This window comes from Nothobranchius furzeri, chromosome 19 (genome assembly GCF_043380555.1).
Source record: "Nothobranchius furzeri strain GRZ-AD chromosome 19, NfurGRZ-RIMD1, whole genome shotgun sequence".
NCBI lineage: Eukaryota > Metazoa > Chordata > Actinopteri > Cyprinodontiformes > Nothobranchiidae > Nothobranchius > Nothobranchius furzeri.
In genome coordinates this window covers 10,399,330-10,417,942 of record NC_091759.1, presented here as the reverse complement: position 1 = coordinate 10,417,942, position 18,613 = coordinate 10,399,330, and the positions used below count along the sequence as shown (strand labels likewise).

Here is an 18,613-nt window from a genome sequence, read left to right as displayed (position 1 = left end):
AACGTGATAACTGGGGAGGTGGGGGTGAGTGTATGGATGGATTCGGTACCGTGCGTTGTCCCTGATGAGGGTGGGGAGTGGGGGGGGGGGGGGGGGGGGGGGGAATAGGGAAAGCCCTGGCTTGTAGCAACGTTTTCAAATTAGTTTTATATAGTTGGAAAACTAATGAAAGGTTGTGAATCTTACAGTTTTTGGTTACATTTATTGAATTTGTGAAGCTACAGCTGCTAGTTTAGCATTAGCTTGGTGCTGTAGCACATTGCATCATGGGATTGGTAGTGAGCTTATAAACCTGCAGAAAATGGTACACTCCTGTTGTGTTAAGGGCTGCCATGGCATCAAGAATCGGGAGCAACTGTTAGTTTTTCCCAGAATCGTACAGATATAAACAAACACGCCTGCCGAACTTTTACTTTGTAATGTAAACTTTTAATTTCTGCAGAGGAAACTTGTTAATATAAGTCAACATGGTGGATTTAATAGAAGCTTTAAAGAACAAACTCTGGACGGTGTGAGGTGAGTTTGTCTCACTGCAGAAATAAAAACGCACACGGAGCGTCAGCAGTCAGACGCAGCCACTCACCAACACGTGTGTGTGTGTGTGTGTGTGTGTGTGTGTGTTTGAGCGTCAGAAGGGTGAACAATAACCTGTAGAATAATTAAAGATGGTTCTCTGTGAATGAACATAATAGACCCTTTTACTACCTACGTCATCAAAAGTTGCGCGCGCAGCCTGGCAACAAGAGTGAAGGCTTCCTCATTCACATTCGATACTAAAACAGCGTTTGAAACCTTTTGTTTTGAAGTTCTGAGCACTTAAAAAAAGTCGGGTTGTTGCGTGTATGGATGCCAGAATCGCTTCTCTTCAAGCAGTGGACTGAAACTTTACAGAATTCCGAAGGGAGCACATCCATTTGAACAAAATCGGAGGCGTCTGTGGCTGCAGGCCATCAAAAGTGTAACTGCAGCCTTTCCTGTTTTTCCCATCCTAACACAAACTCAACTTTGAATCAAATTGCTGCTGCGTGGCTGCAGCATGACCCAAGTCTGGAACATCAAAATGACAGAATTAAACAAATTTATACGCTTTATTTCATGCTTCAAATTAACATTTCATTCTAATTCATCTGTATTTTCCCACTGCATATTAGTATAAACTGTATTTCTCTAAAATTTACACGATTGTACTCTGAGCACGCTAAAAAAAGAAACCTATGCTATACTCACCCTGCCATGCAGGCACAGTTGGCTGTGAAGACGTAGTTCTCTGGTTTGTTTACTATGACCCAAGCCTCATACATAGCAGTCCTTGTCTTTGGCTAGGAAGGACTTCTGCCTTCAAGACGCAAAACTCAGAGTCTATGTCGTGATATTTTACTTTCTGTACGTGGCCACAGACAACATAGTTGTATGCATCTAACGATTTGTATGCCCGTAGCTTCTCACTTGTGTACTTACTGGGCCTCTCCACTAAAAACGTGTACATATCGGGCCACTGGATATCTGGCCACGCACCTACATCTTACACCCATTCCGTAATGCCACAGGGATCCGGGAGTCTGTCGCCATTCGTTAAAGTGAGTTTAATAATACAACATTCAAGATTTGCTGGTGATAACCCAGCAGCGTAGCTTGATAAAGCCTGAAACAACGCCATTCTCTGTTGCCAAGCTGCGCGCATTCTCGCTGAAGTCATATTGTTTACAAACAGTAAAAGGGTCTATACTGGAACATTTTTGGTAAATAATAATTTGGGAAGACGGCAGGAACAAGGAATAAAATAGTTTACAGTATTTAAAACATCCCTAAACTGGAGACTTGACAGGTGTGATCCTGATTCTGTGAATGAACTGTCAGTGAAGGCTTTCACATCACAACTCTGCCTCTCCTAGTTACAACTCTGGTGAGTGTGACTTCTTGTCCTCTGCGCATGCAGGTCACTTTGGGGCCATAAAGCGTTCACACTGGAGAGAGTTTGATGTCACATTTCAGTCAAAATGTAAACAACCACACAAAAATATTAGGATTTTCGGAATTGAGCATCAGGACCTGCAGCATGAACGTAACGTCAGAATTATCATTATTTGAAACTTGGAATTATCATTTTGTTACCCTTCCTGTAGCTTTCCTTAAGATTTAACTCTTGCTATTATTTAGTGCCCGCCTTGGGACTGGGAGGTCAATTCCCAGTTGGGTCATAAGGCGACCAGACTTACGGGACCCCACGCCTCCCTTCTTGACACTCGGCTTCAATGGGTTGGATTTGGGTTTAAACCACCAAATGGTTCTCGAGCACAGCCACTGCTGTAGCTCACAGCTCCCTGTGGGGATGGGTCAAGTGTGGAGATGTAATTTCACACGTGTGTGATGATGACTATGGGACTTTAACTTTACAGATGCCAGTAAAACATGGAGAGGCAAAGACGCATTAACCCAAAAGGAGATGCTAAATATCACATTGAGAATGGAAAGGACAAAGTGGGATTTGACGTAAAATCCATCAGTGCCTACAAAGGTATAATTATTTTCTGGTAGTTTAATAAAAATATAACCTGAACTCTACATTGACAATTCTCTCTCTCTCTCTCTCTCTCTCTCTCTCTCTCTCTCTCTCTCCCCTCCCCTCCTCCCCCCCTCCCTCCCTCCCTCAACAAGGCCGTGGTGTCTTTGTAACTACCTCTTTTCAAAAAGGAGACTTTCTGTTGGAATATAGAGGAGAACTGATCAGTAAGGAGGAATGTGAGAGGAGACAAAGAGTTTATCATGATACACTTAAAGTGTTTCTGTTTGAATTCTACTTTGACGGAAAGCTGTGGTGGTGAGTATGATTATACAATCAAATTAGAAATGGCTGAATGTGCTGTCACTGGAAGTCACAAGACAATTTATGATGTAATAATTGATGCATTAATGTTTTAGTGTTGATGCAGCAAAAGAAGATGGGTCACTTGGAAGACTTGTCAATGATGATCATGTCTGTCCTAATGCCAAAATGAAGTACCTGACTGTGCAAGGGAAGCCCCATTTGTGCTTGTTTGCTATTCGAGAAATAAGCCAGGGAGAAGAGGTAACCTATAATTACGGTGACTCAGACTGGCCATGGAGATGCAAGGTGACTGACAATTGAGTCATTAAATTTTGAATGCCTATGAAATTTGCCTATGGAAGAAACAAGTTAATGTTTATTTACAGTATAAAATCCAATCATTTTTAACACGTGTACAATATTTTTATGAAAGACAAAGCATGTTTTTTTTTTCATCCTAATAATTTTCATCTTTCCTTTGATGTTACTTGAGTGGTATGAATTAAGACTATCACTAACTTTTATTCATTTTCTGATGCAGATAAGGACTGAAAAGAAGCATAGTAAGGTGGCAGCAAACAACGCAAACCAAACTGATCCAGACCTTGAGCCGCTCCATAGAAGTGCAGAGGTAGTCTATTTTTATTGTTCACTTAAATTATGCTACTTCTAATATGGGTTTTCCAACAGTACTACTCCGTGTGACTTGGATGGGTGTGGTTCAATTTTACTGCCTTTTCCAAAGACATGGTTCAGTATTTTCACCCAAATTTTCAGTACCTGATTGGTTGTGGTTCTTAGCATGCTGACCAAGTCTAAAAATACTATGTAAGAGACTGACTGTCTCTGATTTGGCTAGGGTGTGGAGTCACTAGTTGTTCCAGAGCTTTCTGCCTGCAGCAGTTTATAGGTTAGGTGGAGTAGATGGAGTAGAGTCAGGGTCAGAGTTTGACAAAAAGCCAGAGACTGGCAGTTAATTTGCAGTCCACTGCTATACAAATACATGCCTTTTACAAACAAGTAGACAGGCAAGCTGCACAAGACATGGATCCATGTCCTCAATTTAAATTTTCCTGGGGAGATTTTTTTGACACTATGTCCTAAACAAATATTGAATTTCTTCAAGAATTGTCTAAATTTAGTTTGTCACTAACTTGTATTGAGTAGCTGATGCTTGTCTGATGCAGGTCTCACCTGAGGCAATCCAGAGTCAGATGCCAGAAGACAACCTGAAGCAGACTGATCCCAACCTGATTTCTACCAACAGGAATGCAGAGGTGATTTCGATTTAATAATTAGATGATATATGCAACTTGTTGTAAGATGTTAGTCAACCACTCTTGTAATTAGTGTGTAAGTGTATCTGAGTGTTATGTGCTTTACATGGACACTGGTTTGTCAGGACAATCTCAACAGAGGTTTTCATTTTAGTAAGCCATCTGTGTGTGTGTGTGTGTGTGTTTAGTTGCGTTCTATCCTATTGTTGTTTAGGAGGACCATAGGGTTTATGTGGACCTTCGTAGGTTCAGTGGAATTATACATTGTCTAGCCCAAAAAATGTCACCACCAAAAGAAAAAGCTAGCTGTTGCACTTATGCGCAGTGGGCAATATTTTACTCAAATAATCCAAATGGCTGTGTACATGCACGTCAGTTGGAATGATGATCGGACAAAACCACCTCTCAATTGGATTGAAACTTCATTCCGATGGGCCGAATTGGATCATAACACTTCGATTTACATGTTTACATGTAGAATTTTTTATCTGATTGGGCGTTCAATTTAATTGTGCCCATGTAAATGTGGCTACTGACAGTTCTTAAGTCATATTTAGTTCCTCAGATGTTTTCACTGCCCTATTCATGCTAATCATTTGACCCTTCTCAAAACAGATGAACATCTTTTACACGACCACCAGATGTTTTTCTACATAGCTGTTTAAGAAATGAGAAGCAACTCACTGCAGCAGTTGGAGTTAAATAACTTGTTGCCAGTTGAAAGATTATCGCCCATGCAGTAATTATCCAATAGGAGGCTCCTCTCTGTTTGCTTAAATAAATCTAGGTGGCAACTTCTTTTTTAGGCAAGGCAGTGTGTTTGCATTCTAATGCAGTAAGAATTTTCTACACGTTTTTATATATAGTGTAAATGTATAAAAAACAAAGCTACAATATGGGAACAGCAGTTTGTCACTAACTTGTATTGAGTAGCTGATGCTTGTCTGATGCAGGTCTCACCTGAGGCAATCCAGAGTCAGATGCCGGAAGACAACCTGAAGCAGACTGATCCCAACCTGATTTCTACCAACAGGAATGCAGAGGTGATTTCTATTTAATAATTAGATGATATATGTAACTTGTTGTAAGATGTTAGTCAACCACTCTTGTAATTAGTGTGTAAGTGTATCTGAGTGTTATGTGATTTACATGGACACTGGTTTGTCAGGACAGTCCCAAACAGAGGTTTTAATTTTAGTAAGCCATCTGTGTGTGGGTGTGTGTGTGTGTGTGTGTTTAGTAGCTTTCTATCCTATTGTTGTTTAGGAGGACCATAGTGTTTATGTGGACATTCGTAGGTTCAGTGGCATTATACATTGTCCAGCCCAAAAAATGTCACCACCAAAAGAAAAAGCTAGCTGTTGCACTTATGCGCAGTGGGCAATATTTTACTCAAATAATCCAAATGGCTGTGTACATGCACGTCAGTTGGAATGATGATCGGACAAAACCACCTCTCAATTGGATTGAAACTTCATTCCGATCGGGCCGAATTGGATCATAACACTTCGATTTACATGTTTACATGTAGAATTTTTTATCTGATTGGGCGTTCAATTTAATTGTGCCCATGTAAATGTGGCTACTGACAGTTCTTAAGTCATATTTAGTTCCTTAGATGTTTTCACTGCCCTATTCATGCTAATCATTTGACCCTTCTCAAAACAGACGAACATCTTTTACACGACCACCAGATGTGTTTTTCTACATGGCTGTTTAAGAAATGAGAAGCAACTCACTGCAGCAGTTGGAGTTAAATAACTTGTTGCCAGTTGAAAGATTATCGCCCATGCAGTAATTATCCAATAGGAGGCTCCTCTCTGTTTGCTTAAATAAATCTAGGTGGCAACTTCTTTTTTAGGCAAGGCAGTGTGTTTGCATTCTAATGCAGTAAGAATTTTCTACACGTTTTTATATATAGTGTAAATGTATAAAAAACAAAGCAACAATATGGGAACAGCAGTTTGTCACTAACTTGTATTGAGTAGCTGATGCTTGTCTGATGCAGGTCTCACCTGAGGCAATCCAGAGTCAGATGCCGGAAGGCAACCTGAAGCAGACTGATCCCAACCTGATTTCTACCAACAGGAATGCAGAGGTGATTTCTATTTAATAATTAGATGACATATGTAACTAGAGCTGTGGCGACGCATCAATGACGTCGACGGCTCGATTCTAAAAATTCGTCGATGTCAGATCCGGTAGTCGACGCACCACGCCCACTTGTTATATCCCCAGGAGTTTGTAAATAGAGGAGGAATCTGCCTGTTTTTCCTCTAGTTCGCCCTCTTCTCCGCCAAATACCGAAGACCCGGAACAATGTCCGTCCGCTACGAGATTCCTTTCCTGTTTTGCCCGCCTTCGCCCCCCGGCAACGGACAGCAACTTCCGGGGTCAAATGCGCTAATTCATCTCTATCGCAGATGTCGAAAATCACCGGGAGCGTTTCTCCCTTCATTAAGGAGCTTCATTCAGACATTAGGAAAGCTGTTTTGGTGGTAGCACTCTCCTCCATGCTGGTCTGTTTGTTGCTGGGTGTTTTTGGTTAATTTAAACTTGGTAACTTGAACTTAACGTTGGTAAAGCTACTGTTAGCATATTCGTTAACAGCTTCTTGCATTTCAAATCAAATCAAATCACTTTTATTGTCACGTCACATGTGCAGGTACACTGGTACAGTACATGCGAGTGAAATTCTTGTGTGCGAGCTTCACAGCAACAGAGTTGTGCAAAAATACAGTAATGTAAAAACAAGTAAAATATAAAAATGGCTAATCTAAATATACAAATGAATAAAGTAAACAATAACATAAGAGATATAAAATATACAGAGGTTGGTATGTGCAAAACAGTGGCATTAATGTACAGTATGGAGTGTGTAATGTTGGAGTTTCAGTAGTGAGGGTGAGGTGTCTGCGCCGTGTTCAGCAGTCTGATGGCCTGATGGAAAAAGCTGTCTCTCAGTCTGCTGGTTCTGGACCGGATGCTGCAGAACCTCCTTCCTGATGGAAGTAGTCTGAACAGTTTATGGCTGGGGTGACTTGAGTCCTTGATGATCCTCCCCGCTTTCCTCAGGCACCGCTTCTTATAGATGTCCTGGAGGGAGGGAAGCTCACCTCCAATAATCCTTTCTGCACACCGCACTACTCTCTGGAGAGCTTTGCGGTTGTAAGCGGTGCTGTTGCCATACCAGGCGGAGATGCATCCAGTGAGGATGCTCTCAATGGCACAGCGATAGAAGGTCCTGAGGATGCGGTGGCTCATGCCAAATCTTTTCAGTCTTCTGAGAAAGAAGAGGCGCTGCTGTGCCTTCTTCACTTTACTTTCCGTGTGCATGACCACGTAAGATCCTCTGCCAGATGAACTCCAAGGAAACGGAAACTGCTCACCCTCTCCACAGCGTCGCCGTTGATGGTGATGGGGGTGTGTATTCCTCTGCTCGTCCGGAAGTCCATTATCATCTCCTTTGTCTTTGTGACGTTGAGGGTGAGACTGTTGTCCTGACACCAGTGGGTCAGGGAGCTGATCTCCTCCCTGTAGGCCGTCTTATCGTCGTTGGTGATGAGACCTACCACTGTGGTGTCGTCCCATACTTCACAATGATGTTGGAGTTTCTCGTGGCCGTGCAGTCGTAGGTGTAGAGTGAGTACAGGAGAGGGCTCAGCACACACCCCTGCGGAGCACCAGTGTTCAGTGTGACGGTGGATGAGGTGGTGCCGCCCAGTCTGACCACCTGGCGTCTGTCAGACAGAAAGTTAAGGATCCAGCTGCAGAGGGAGCTGCTCAGTCCTAGATCCTGCAGTTTCCTGTCCAGCTTCGAGGGAACAATGGTGTTGAATGCTGAGCTGTAATCTACAAACAGCATTCTCACATACGTGTCTCTCTTCTCCAGGTGTGACAGGGCAGCATGAAGTGTCAGGGCTATGGCATCATCAGTGGACCTGTTGTGGCGATATGCAAACTGTAGAGGGCCCAGTGAATCGGGCAGTGCAGAGCAGATGAAGTCCCTGACCAACTTCTCGAAGCATTTGCTCACGATGGGGGTCAGGGCTACAGGTCGCCAGTCATTCAGTGAGGAGATGGTGGAGGATTTGGGTACAGGGACAATGGTGGCCATTTTGAAGCAGGCTGGGACTACAGACAGAGAGAGGGAAAGGTTGAAGATGTGTGTAAACACTCCAGCCAGCTGACCCGCGCATGACCTTAGGACGCGGCCGGGAATCCCGACCGGACCAGTAGCTTTGCGTGCGTTCACCCTCCTGAACCACCTCCGCACACCCTCTTCAGACACAGTGTGCGCACTGACGTCATCCGCGGTGCGCTCACTGTCCGGTCTCATGGAGTTCGCTGTGTCGAATCTGGCATAGAATGCGTTTAGATCCTCACACAGAGAGGCCGTGGTCTGCGGTGTTCTGGTTCTCCCTCTAAAGTCTGTGATTGTGTTTAGTCCCTGCCACATACTCCGGGGGTTCTCAAACTGTTGCTCCACCCTGTCTCTGTACTCACGTTTGGCTGCTTTGATCGTCTTCCGGAGTTGGTAATGTGCGTGTTTGTAGTCTGATGTGTTCGCGGAGGCAAAGGTGGTGCTCCGCGCCGTTCGCACACCTCCATTAATCCAGGGTTTTTGATTTGGGAAGGGTTTAACTGTTCTGGATGGGACAACATCTTCCACGCATTTCCTGATAAATCTGCAGACTGAGTCTGTGTACTCATCAATGTCTCTAGCAGCTGCGTGAAACATTTCCCAGTCCGCGTTATCAAAACAATCCTGCAGTGTAGACTCCGATTGGTCCGACCAACAATGCACCGCCCTCAGGGTTGGAGCTTCCCGTTTCAGCTTCTGTCTGTAGGCAGGTATAAGCAGGATGGAGCGGTGATCTGATTGGCCGAATGGGGCGCGGGGGAGGGCTTTGTACGCATCTCGGAAAGAGGTGTAGCAGTGGTCGAGTAGCCGATCTCCACGTTTATTGAAATGGATGTGTTGGTGTAGTTTTGGTGAGACTTTCTTCAGGTTACCCTTATTAAAGTCCCCGATCGTAATAAACGCCGCCTCTGGGTGTGCGGTTTCCTCATTGCTGATCGCGCTGTACAGTTCTCTGAGTGCTCGGTCAGTGTCGGCTTGTGGGGGAATATAAACAGCCGTCATAACCACCGCTGTGAATTCTCTCGGTAGCCAGAATGGCCGGCACTTAATCATCAGGTACTCTAGGTCCGGAGAGCAGAAGGATTTGACCGGGTGCACGTTCGCATAATCACACCAGCTGTTGTTGATCATGAAACACACACCACCACCTCTCCTTTTCCCAGTAAGCTCCTGTGACCTGTCCGCGTGGTGCACGGAGAACCCCGGTAGTTGTGCTGCGGGATCCGGTACTTTGTCCGATAGCCAGGTTTCTATGAGACAGATCGCGCTGCAGTCCCGCATCTCTCGCTGGAATGAGATCCGAGCCCGAAGCTCGCACAGCTTGTTCTCCAGGGACTGCACATTAGCCAGTAGTAAACTGGGTAATGGTGGTCTGTTAGTGCGCCGTCTTAGTCGAAGCAGAACGCCAGATCTTCTCCCTCTGCGTCGGCGCTTGCGGCCTCCACGGGCCCAGAACAAAGGCGTCTCAGGTGAGATGAATGGGGGATCTGCAAACGGCGGGTCCGTGATGAAAGACCTGAACTCCGGGAAGCAATGAGAAACTCTGTCTTTTATGTCCAGTAAGGTTTGTCAGTCGTACACAAGGATACATGTGCTACTCGTGAAAAAATAAATAAAGAAAAAGTAGTAAACACAAAAAACAACTGTTGCTTGGTGGAGCTCGCGACGAGGCAGCCATACTCGGCGCCATCTTGGAGGCATCACCATCACCATTGCATTTGGATAAGCTGTTATGTTTTGGTTTAGAGTTCATCGTTTTTGTGGTGCAGATCTCCCTTTTATTACATTTAGAGTGTTGTTGGTTTTCGGTTTAGTTTAAAATATCACCTTAAGTTTGGTTTAACCTCCCAGTTTAGAATTTGGACCTTTGGAGATCCTTATTTTGGTCCAGAACCCTGTAATCTTTGCCCAGTGGGACATCCCAGGTTATTTGTACTTTTGTTTTAATTCCCCACAGGCAGAATTAGTTTTATTATTCCCAACCTGTGGATGGAAAGATTTAGGTTTTTTGTAAATAAACCTGATCATCATTTTAACTTTTAAATCCCGTTATTGTCCCTTCCTTTTTGCACACGAGCTAAACTCCCCAGGAAGGATCGTAACACCACTCGCCTCACACACATAAGGGACCAAACAAAGCATCATGGAGACACTCCGTCTTCTACCACCTCTCAGGCAGCAGCCTGCACTCCCAAGTTCTATATGTCACCAGAACATAACCAACCAACACAATAAAAGCAGTGTTTTACAAAATGGAAGGCCTGTAGTGTTCATGTGGACCTTCGTAGGTTCAGTGGCATTATACATTGTCTAGCCCAAAAAATGTCACCACCAAAAGAAAAAGCTAGCTGTTGCACTTATGCGCAGTGGGCAATATTTTACTCAAATAATCCAAATGGCTGTGTACATGCACGTCAGTTGGGATGATGATCGGACAAAACCACCTCTCAATTGGATTGAAACTTCATTTTGATCGGGCTGAATTGGATCAGAACATTTCGATTGACATGTTTACATGTAGAATTTTTGATCTGATTGGGTGTTCAATCTGAATAGTTGTGCCCATGTAAATGTGGCTACTGACAGTTCTTAAGCCAATTTTAGTTGTTTCTGCAATCTCCGTAAATGTTTTCACTGCCCTATTCATGCTAATCATTTGACCCTTCTCAAAACAGACGAACATCTTTTACACGACCACCAGATGTGTTTTTCTACATAGCTGTTTAAGAAATGAGAAGCAACTCACTGCAGCAGTTGGAGTTAAATAACTTGTTGCCAGTTGAAAGATTATCGCCCATGCAGTAATTGTCCAATAGGAGGCTCCTCTCTGTTTGCTTAAATAAATCTAGGTGGCAACTTCTTTTTTAGGCAAGGCAGTGTGTTTGCATTCTAATGCAGTAAGAATTTTCTACACGTTTTTATATATAGCGTAAATGTATAAAAAACAAAGCTACAATATGGGAACAGCAGTTTGTCACTAACTTGTATTGAGTAGCTGATGCTTGTCTGATGCAGGTCTCACCTGAGGCAATCCAGAGTCAGATGCCGGAAGACAACCTGAAGCAGACTGATCCCAACCTGATTTCTACCAACAGGAATGCAGAGGTGATTTCTATTTAATAATTAGATGATATATGTAACTTGTTGTAAGATGTTAGTCAACCACTCTTGTAATTAGTGTGTAAGTGTATCTGAGTGTTATGTGATTTACATGGACACTGGTTTGTCAGGACAGTCCCAAACAGAGGTTTTCATTTTAGTAAGCCATCTGTCTGTGGGGGTGTGTGTGTGTTTAGTAGCTTTCTATCCTATTGTTGTTTAGGAGGACCATTGGGTTTATGTGGACCTTCGTAGGTTCAGTGGCATTATACATTGTCCAGCCCAAAAAATGTCACCACCAAAAGAAAAAGCTAGCTGTTGCACTTATGCGCAGTGGGCAATATTTTACTCAAATAATCCAAATGGCTGTGTACATGCACGTCAGTTGGAATGATGATCGGACAAAACCACCTCTCAATTGGATTGAAACTTCATTCCGATCGGGCCGAATTGGATCATAACACTTCGATTTACATGTTTACATGTAGAATTTATCTGATTGGGCGTTCAATTTAATTGTGCCCATGTAAATGTGGCTACTGACAGTTCTTAAGTCATATTTAGTTCCTTAGATGTTTTCACTGCCCTATTCATGCTAATCATTTGACCCTTCTCAAAACAGATGAACATCTTTTACACGACCACCAGATGTGTTTTTCTACATAGCTGTTTAAGAAATGAGAAGCAACTCACTGCAGCAGTTGGAGTTAAATAACTTGTTGCCAGTTGAAAGATTATCGCCCATGCAGTAATTATCCAATAGGAGGCTCCTCTCTGTTTGCTTAAATAAATCTAGGTGGCAACTTCTTTTTTAGGCAAGGCAGTGTGTTTGCATTCTAATGCAGTAAAAATTTTCTAGACGTTTTTATATATAGTGTAAATGTATAAAAAACAAAGCTACAATATGGGAACAGCAGTTTGTCACTAACTTGTATTGAGTAGCTGATGCTTGTCTGATGCAGGTCTCACCTGAGGCAATCCAGAGTCAGATGCCGGAAGACAACCTGAAGCAGACTGATCCCAACCTGATTTCTACCAACAGGAATGCAGAGGTGATTTCTATTTAATAATTAGATGATATATGTAACTTGTTGTAAGATGTTAGTCAACCACTCTTGTAATTAGTGTGTAAGTGTATCTGAGTGTTATGTGATTTACATGGACACTGGTTTGTCAGGACAGTCCCAAACAGAGGTTTTCATTTTAGTAAGCCATCTGTGTGTGGGTGTGTGTGTGTTTAGTAGCTTTCTATCCTATTGTTGTTTAGGAGGACCATAGTGTTTATGTGGACCTTCGTAGGTTCAGTGGCATTATACATTGTCCAGCCCAAAAAATGTCACCACCAAAAGAAAAAGTCACACATATGCTTGGATGGTGTCCAAATTTTAACACCGGCCAGCTTCCTCCACACCTTGGTGTACGGTAATACCGGGACTGATTTAAAAATGATGATGTAAGCCTCAAGTGGAATTACTGAGCTGTTAGTTTGGACCTTCATCGTTCAGAACCTGAATAACAAACACTATTACTAAAACAATAACAACATAACACACATAATATTAACAACTTAAGGAAATGCAGCTTATAAAATATTTTCTTCTGAAAAACCGGAATTCAACCTCCAACTGCTGAAAACTTGCTTTGAGCTTGTGGCCGACACCCATTTACTTCTTGGTTAGTCTTGACATCTAGGGAAGCCTGGCAGCTTATTTTTCACCAGCAAAGTGCGTTTTCATCATTTTTAATAACAGGCTCCAGACAGATCTGCTCTTCCAGCTACGGTTCACTCCTCTGCTGTTCTGACGGGGCGTGCATCTTTCGCCGTCATCTTTTGTTTTCACAAATTGCATCATTAGTGTTTACCTGCTCTCCTTTAAAGTTTGCTTCAAACCCAAAATACTCCCAAACTGCAGAACTTGTGTTGCTTTTAGACACCAAATCAGCTGGTGCGCGAGCTTTTAGACACCAAATCAGCTGGTGCACGAGCTTTTAGACACCAAATCAGCTGGTGCACGAGCTTTTAGACACCAAATCAGCTGGTGCACGAGCTGTCATTTTTCTCTCGGTGAGCCGTCCTCCGAGCTGTCGATTGACAACATCGCGTTCATAAACTTCATGGAATATCTCTAAAAATTGGACAAAACATTTTAAATTATTTAAATACTACAAAAAATTCAGGCATGCTTCTGTTTTTTATATATTAAAAATGTTCATCTTAATTTTTTTATCCTCATCTCGTACGTGCACTGTTTTTATGACTATTGGAACTGACACTATTGCTTTTTTTTTAACACCGGCGGTAACGCCGCCCAAGCCTAGTCACACAATCTAATACTTGTTTGGACTGCCTTTAGTTTTATTACAGCACACATTTGCTGTGGCATGGTTTTTATAAGCTTCTCCAACGTCACCAGATTTATTTCTATCCAGTGTTGCATTAATGTCTCACCAAGATCTTGCATTGATGGTTGAGTCTGACCGCTGCACAAAGCCTTCTCCAGTGCATCCCAAGGATTCTCAAAGGGGTTAAGGTCTGGACTCTGCTGGCCAAACCATGTGTGAACATGATGTCTCATGCTCCTTGAACCACTCTTTCACTATTTGAACCTGGTGATTCAGTATATTCAAGTAGTCAGCTGACCTAATTTTTAGAGCACATCCTGCTGCTGAACCTAGACAGGGTTCCCACCCGTCCTGGAAGATGGTGGACCAATTTTCCAGTCATGGAAAACACATGGAAAAAGCTAAAAAAAGGAAAATGTCCTTGGAAATGTTTGAGTTGTCCTGGAAAATTATGTTCCCTCTTTGTGAATAAATACAAATGGGTATACATTTTACCCATGAATTTTTGTTTTCAGCTGAAGAAGGGCCAAAGCTAGCGACTCTCAGATTGAGTGCTGCTGTATTGCCGTATATCGAGTGAGAGGTTTTTCCTCCCGCTGTCTGTGTTTAGTCACTATGGTGACCAGAACAGGAGAGTCCTGCATCCTTATGACTTTCTTATGTCCTCTAAATTGAAACTCATGTTCCGCATTATTGGTGGTCTCCCATTTTGAGTTTAAGTCTGACAAATAAACTGTGAGGAGAAAGCTGCCCATTGCCATCAATCAAACTAGGAGGCGGGACTTTTATGCAAGTTCGGAAATGTATATCCATTTCAGCAATATAATTGACAAACAAAAAACAGTTAAAGATTTGTATAAATATTTCAGTCCCAAACACATAATTCATCAATTTATTCCATTATGTAAGTCATGCCTGTTGGTATGAGCAAATACAATTAATTTGAAAGTTTTGTCATATTTTCTAAAGTTAGTGACTGATTGCAAATACAGCTTGAATGTGAGAGTTTGGACTTTTAAACTGATATCAGTATGTAAAATAGCAGTGTATGAACTAAAGTAGTGAATCACTTCTGTTTTTGTTTTGTTACATTGCAAATAAAGGAAAGCATGTGGCATAGGGAGCCGAAGTCACGCCCATCTGCTTCTGGACCATGTGTCCCCAGAAGAACAAAAAAAAATGAATGCAAGTCAATGGGGCTAAAAACACAATTTTCTTATTCCGCTTGTTATGTGCCATGGTATTCACGTTTATGTCCATGAATTTTAGAGACTCATTTTGATACCAAGAAAGCACTTATTTTCCAACTGGGGGAAACGTTATTTTAGGTTTTGTGTGGAAAAAAGTCCAGGACTACAAATGCGCATCACAAAAGTGACGTCATCGAACTAGACATGGACAAAAACGGAGGGAAAAGGGCTATAAGTTTAGCGAACTTCAAATCCTTCCTTCAGGAGGAAAGAACCACCATACATTTGGCCATGTGATGAGTAGCAGCTATGCTAGAGAAGAAGATATTCTGTAGTGATGTCATGTTGGGGTTATTAGGAGCGAACAATTAGTAAGCTTCAACTTACTTTTGGATTCTTCAATAAATTCTGTAAATATGGGAATATTTACTGATTTATTAATTAATTAAGATATTCTTAGATATACGGGGCACCATTCCCCTTTTTCCGGGGAAAAATTGAATCCAAAACTCTTATCAGTCTTTCTTGAAGTTCGTAGAATCCTTGGAGCAGAGACTTCTCTTCGACACAACAAAGCTACTGGACACAAAAATCTGAATTTTATAACATTTAATTAACAATTTGTCAAATGAATAAACAGTGGAATAGATGAATAATAACCGTGTGATATGATTGAAGATGGATGTGTTTGCATGTGATGGAGGATGTATGAATGGGGTCCTTTGTTCTCACAAAGGAGTAGTGTGTATGTGTGTGTGTGTGTGTGTGTGTGTGTGTGCGTGTGTATGGATTCAAAATGGAGTCTTGAATACAAGATGGCTGACCCCTTTGTCTGGCTAAAGTGTGGGTGGCAACTTGCACTTTAACTTCCAAAGCACTTAGAATCAGTAGTAACTTAACCTTAAATCACTCAAAACATTTCAAAAGATCATGAAACAACACAAAAGATTAATCACAAATTAATATCTTTTAGTTTCAGCCTGGCCATGACAGAAACCATTTTAAGATACCAAACAATGATCAATAAGCAGTTTATTCTTTCAAAATGACCCGACGGACGTGTTTGGGACGAAAGAGGAAAACACGAAGCTACTTTTTAAGCAATAGACGCGGTTTATTGCTTATTTGAGACTATAGAGGAAACGGGAGAAGAAAAGGAGAGAAAAAAAATGAGTTTCCTGATCACCAAAGCAGCAAGGCGTCCCCCGCTGTTATGACTTGACGGTTCTCCGTTTTTCTCCGCAGTTTCCGGCGTCATCCGTCGGTTTGATGCTTTCTCCGTTGTTTGGCGTTCACGAGTGTTTCTCCACGGGCTGGACAGAGACAGCAAAGTTTCTTTCTGTGCTGAGTTATAACTTACAGCGTTTCTGAGAGCTGGATGGAGTTGTTGTTTCCCTCCGCAGTTCTGTGTCCTCAAACATCAGCTGGAGGGGAGCAGAAACGAGCAGATCTGATGGGCTTGCAGTTTAGTTTCCAGCAGTTCCGTGGCTCAACTTGGCACTTAGAGCTTCCGCGTGCTCAAGTTGTCGGAGCGTCGATAAGCGTGTCCTTACCGCCAGGTATCCTGGGCAAAAGAACGAGGTTTCTTTGTCTCTGCTGAAGATTTATGGTCTTAGTTCGCGGGAAAAGTCCACGGCTTCCCGCACATGCGCAGAACGTTTCTGGTACTAGGCAGTGACGTCATCACAATGCTTCCGTGTGCAAAGCATCATGGGAAATGAAGTTTCTTGGCGCTGACGTGATTATTTGCTTTCCAGAGCAATTTAAGCACAGTCATTTTGGAGAAAATCACTGCATAGTAATTTCCTCATGAGGTCAGACCCTCAACATTCCCCCTTTTGGTTTCGGGGATCGCGCCCAAAGCTCGATCGTCGGAAGCACAGATGGGTTTGTTCCTCATGAACGTAGGTCGACTTGATTGTCGGAAGCACAGGTGGGTTTGTCCCTTAGGACGTTGGTCTCCTTGGACGCCTTTGTCTTTGGTCTTTGTCTTGGATCCTGGCGCCTTTGGTCTTTGATCCTGGTCAGGCACAAAGAGGATAGGAAACGGGATAGTCCCCAACGCGCATAACGAGAAGAAGCCACTCACGCAGGTGGTACGCAATGATGATGTCGTCCATGCGAGAGGTAGTAGTGTAGAAGGAGGAAGGTCGGTGGGCGGTTAACTCCACGAGGGGACACAAAGGCATCTCACCGCCGGCCATACAGTTCAGTTTATGGAGCACGCGGTGATGTACGAGGTCCATAGTTCGCAAACGCGCATTGACCTATGTGGTCCCAAGATTCCCCCCTTTTTGGTCCAAAGGGTGGATCAGGACAGTCTTTGGGCTAAAACAAGGACCATAAAACTAAGAGGTACTACAATGTGCTGGTGCGTCAGACAGAGTCATTGACAGACTGAGCTGGGCCGGCACATAACCACTAGTTAATATGTGACCAAGTAAGAAACAAAAAAAATACAGAAAACCCAAAAAAACAAACATATAACATATAACATCCAAGAAAATTCATAGCAACCTTGAGGTCTTATAAAATACATTCTTAGGTAATACATTCAGTGTGTAGCTTATAAAGAATGTGACATAATGCAACACTCAGATAAAAATGTGAGGTAGACTAAAATGAGAACTACTCTTAGGTTTACAGAATAACAAAGAAAATGTTGCTCACCCCCTTTAGACAGGTGTGGTACATTCACGCTTGGAGTCTCCCCGAACGCGGTTACGAGGCACACCATAGGTGAGCAAGTGCATCTTATCTTGGAGTTTATTAACACGCCTGTAGGCGGAATAAGCAATCACGGCCGTGATGAGCCATTCCATCCCCAGGGCGACCAATGTGCAGATTAAAGTCGTATAATCTGTGTCAATGTAGCGTCTTGGGCGTCAAAGTAAGTTCACGCGGGTTTTGTGTGAACTTAACAAATTTGGTTCCTTCAATCAGTAATTGTTGGTCGATTTCTAAATCGAAGGCAAAGTTACAACCCTGGAAAGCGTCCATGATCTCAATCTCTGAGTCATGCTGTTCGAGGTTGAGGTGATGGAGTGTCAGGTTTCTAGTTCAAAGTGGAAATGCCTACCGTCCTTTCAAATACCAATGTTCAGCATCGACCTAAACCTATAGATGTGAGATGTCACAATGATGGGAACGTTTAACAGGAAACCGAGTTCTAAATTTTTTTTTTTTTTCCAACGTGAATGGGCATTGCACTACTTAGGCTGTACGCTAGGTGGATTTGTGAAAGGTGCACAGTAGAGGGGTAGCAGCTGTCAAGCTAACTTTGAGCAGGTCCAGTGGTACCAAGTACGGGGAAATACGACTTTCAACCAAGCTGTCCAGCGTGGAACTTACTTCCCTGAGCAGGTCCTGCATCAAATCTCTCACCACTCGTGTGTACACAATATCCTGATGTATGGTTTCAGACAAAGTCTTGATTGCACGTACAGATTCATTAATCAGAGCCTAGTATAAGTACCAGAGTACTCTGTAAGGTTTTAGTAGGTACATCCTGTTAGCGGTCTAGGAAGGAGTTTCTCTTGGTTAGTGAAAATGACGGCGGGGGGGGGCTTGGTTCTTTGTCGGTTAGTACATGTTAGTGGGTTAAACGTGCACTTCCCCCCCTTTCCATTTCCATGCATAGAACTATGTCGAGACTACGTCTACCTCCTGCGGGGAGTCTGGTCTCTGTACCCGCGGGGATGGTTTGACGTAGGGTTTGATTTGGTTTGCATGCACCCATTTGTAGACAGGCTCC

General features: G+C 42.9%; 2 protein-coding genes across 3 annotated transcripts in view; one reads left to right on the top strand and one right to left on the bottom strand.

Annotated features, from left to right (window-relative positions):
* LOC107394453 (semaphorin-6D) overlaps nt 1–18,613 on the bottom strand; it is a 285,366-nt gene that overhangs the window by 150,427 nt on the left and 116,326 nt on the right. The gene's annotated exons all lie outside the window — the stretch shown is intronic.
* The window catches only part of LOC129166881 (uncharacterized), a 44,494-nt gene that overhangs the window by 1,166 nt on the left and 24,715 nt on the right, over nt 1–18,613 (top strand). The window contains exons 2-10 of the mRNA XM_070547625.1: nt 2,397–2,515; nt 2,656–2,818; nt 2,920–3,112; nt 3,348–3,437; nt 3,994–4,083; nt 5,037–5,126; nt 6,092–6,181; nt 11,243–11,332; nt 12,289–12,378. Of these exons, the coding sequence (XP_070403726.1) occupies nt 2,410–2,515; nt 2,656–2,818; nt 2,920–3,112; nt 3,348–3,437; nt 3,994–4,083; nt 5,037–5,126; nt 6,092–6,181; nt 11,243–11,332; nt 12,289–12,378 (1,002 nt within the window). The 5' untranslated portion in view covers nt 2,397–2,409. The remainder of the gene's footprint in view (nt 1–2,396; nt 2,516–2,655; nt 2,819–2,919; nt 3,113–3,347; nt 3,438–3,993; nt 4,084–5,036; nt 5,127–6,091; nt 6,182–11,242; nt 11,333–12,288; nt 12,379–18,613) is intronic.